The 2,150-nt window shown below is 37.7% G+C and overlaps 1 protein-coding gene across 1 annotated transcript; it reads right to left on the reverse strand.

The window, feature by feature from the left end:
• Nucleotides 1-936: 936 nt before the first annotated feature.
• On the reverse strand, nt 937-1,901 carry LOC121883524 (myosin-6-like). Its single transcript, XM_042391823.1, has 3 exons — nt 1,816-1,901; nt 1,332-1,721; nt 937-1,165 (listed from the first exon to the last, which is right to left on the reverse strand). The coding sequence occupies exons 2-3, from the start codon at nt 1,569-1,571 to the stop codon at nt 1,142-1,144; spliced, it is 264 nt and encodes an 87-aa protein (XP_042247757.1). The 5' UTR covers nt 1,572-1,721; nt 1,816-1,901; the 3' UTR covers nt 937-1,141.
• Between the last annotated feature and the right edge of the window lie 249 nt (nt 1,902-2,150).

A 2,150-nucleotide genomic window follows, 5' to 3' on the forward strand; every position in this document is an offset into this window, starting at 1 on the left:
AGACATTACATACCCCTTAAATCAGCTCAACTGTTTATGCATGCCATGATATTTTAACATTTATCCTATTGTGTTACTGTATGGAGCCAGGCTTCACAGTCAACTGTCAAACCTGTTAAATCATCATACAAACAAGCATTTAAAATAATGGATCAAAAACAAATGAAATGGCACCACTGTATAATTCTGAAAAAGTACAAGCTGCTTAGTTATGACAGCTTTATCAAGTTTTCTTTTATCAAACTGATTTTTAAATGTTTGAATAATCTCGCCCCAGCTGTACTTTGCCCATATGTAACAAAAATAAACACCAATAGAATAACCACAAGGGGATCAGCAAATGGCAACTGCAGGGTGGCACAGTGCAAAACTACTTTCAGTCAGTCATCTTTTTCAGTAAAAGGGATACATCTTTGGAATGCCCTACCAACAGAAATAAAAATACAAACTGAAAACATTTAATGAAAAGGGGAAACATTGGCTGAAACAAAATCAAACTTGTGATCACTGATCTATGATCATGTCCACGTGCATGCACACATACACGTGGACATGTACACATAGATAGAGGAATAGATACATACAGATAAACATACATGCACTGATATAGATTATGCATGTATGTACACGGACACATACACCTATAAATATTATGCACATAAATACATCATTGCCATGAATTAGGGAACATACACATGTGCACACATATGCACGTCATGTAAATTGATTGTTATGTAATGTAAATACTGTTGTTATTGAGAATGTCATTATTTATTATGAGCCTTATTTAATTAATATATTTCTGGTAGTGATATGTTATGACTATTTTAAGTAGAAAATTCTAACCAGGGACAGGGGTCACAAATTAGCCTTGGCTAGAAATTCTATATGCAATATATCTATTTCATATTATCTTAACCTTTTACAATGTTTTTTTTGCATTGTCCCTGACAAATAAACTAATAAAAAAATTTTAAAAAAAAATGATACAATATGATAAACCCCACCCATAGAGTGGTTTTAATTTTAGGTGACTCACCATTTTCTGTCTGTAGTCTTACCCTCTGTGCATTAATGTCATTCAGCAGGCGAACATTCTCATTATTTTTAGATTTGAGCTCACTCAGCAGTCTTCAAGAGGTCAGCACATTTTTTCCAAGTTTCCCTACCACCAAAAAAACAATTTATTTAAAAACAATAAATTCAGCAATTCATACTTACACTATGCAATGTAATACTTAAACACAGGGGTAAATAGTTTTATCTTAACAACTAATTTATATCTGTAACTTATATTTCTCAACATTCCTGAGATGTTAAAAACCACTTACTTTGGATTCAGCAACAGCCTCCATGTTACTGGAGAGGTCATCGATCTCTAGCTTGTGCTCGCTCTTCTCCTTCTCCAGCTTCTGTTTAACACACTGGAGGTTGTCGATCTGCTCTCCCAGCTCTGCAATACTGTTGGTCTGCTTCTTGCGGAGAACTGATGCAGCAACTTCATGCTGCAGGGTTGACTTTTCAAGGTCACGGCGCAGCTTCTGGAACTCAGCCTCACGCTTCTTGTTCATCTCAATCTGAGCGGCTGTTGCTCCACCAGCTTCCTCAAGCCTCTCACTGATCTCCTCAAGTTCCCTGGAGAGGTCAGCCCTCTGCTTCTCCACCTTAGCCCGAGCAGCCCACTCAGCCTTGATTTCTTCTTCCAGCTCCTCAGTACGAACCTGTGTTTGATGATGATATGGTTTATTAATCGCAACATACTGTAACATGTTGTTTTTCATGCACTGAGTATAATATTCATGTGTAATATGTTACCTAAAGTTCCTTGATCTTCTTCTGAAGCTGAGCACCAAGAGACTGTTCATCCTCAATCTTGCTGAGCAGCTGGCTGGTCTCAAACTCCTTCCTAGAAGAGGAAAAAACAGTTATTGCTGTTATGGTTTTAGTTATGACTCAGGATCATTGTGTTGCACTGTGGCAACAGTTCAATGTAAGGTTTAAAGATGAAAAAGAAAAACTTGCCTCTTGATTTTCTCCTCAGATTGCTGCTTGTCATTCTCCAGATCCACTATGGATTCCTGGGCCAATTTCAGATCTCCCTCAAGCTTCCTCTTGGCTCTCTCAAGGTCCATACGGAGCTTTGGAGGGTG

The sequence above is a fragment of the Thunnus maccoyii genome, chromosome 18 (assembly GCF_910596095.1).
Source record: "Thunnus maccoyii chromosome 18, fThuMac1.1, whole genome shotgun sequence".
In the NCBI taxonomy this organism is placed as follows: Eukaryota; Metazoa; Chordata; class Actinopteri; order Scombriformes; family Scombridae; genus Thunnus; species Thunnus maccoyii.

What these genes read in the sequence shown, in the direction of transcription:
- LOC121883524 (XM_042391823.1), bottom strand. Translation starts at nt 1,571, where the DNA reads ATGAACAAGAAGCGTGAGGCTGAGTTCCAGAAGCTGCGCCGTGACCTT. An exon ending in AGGCTGTTGCTGAATCCAAA is followed by an intron (nt 1,166 to 1,331) that starts GTAAGTGGTTTT and finishes TTTTGGTGGTAG; the next exon opens with GGAAACTTGGAAAAAATGTG.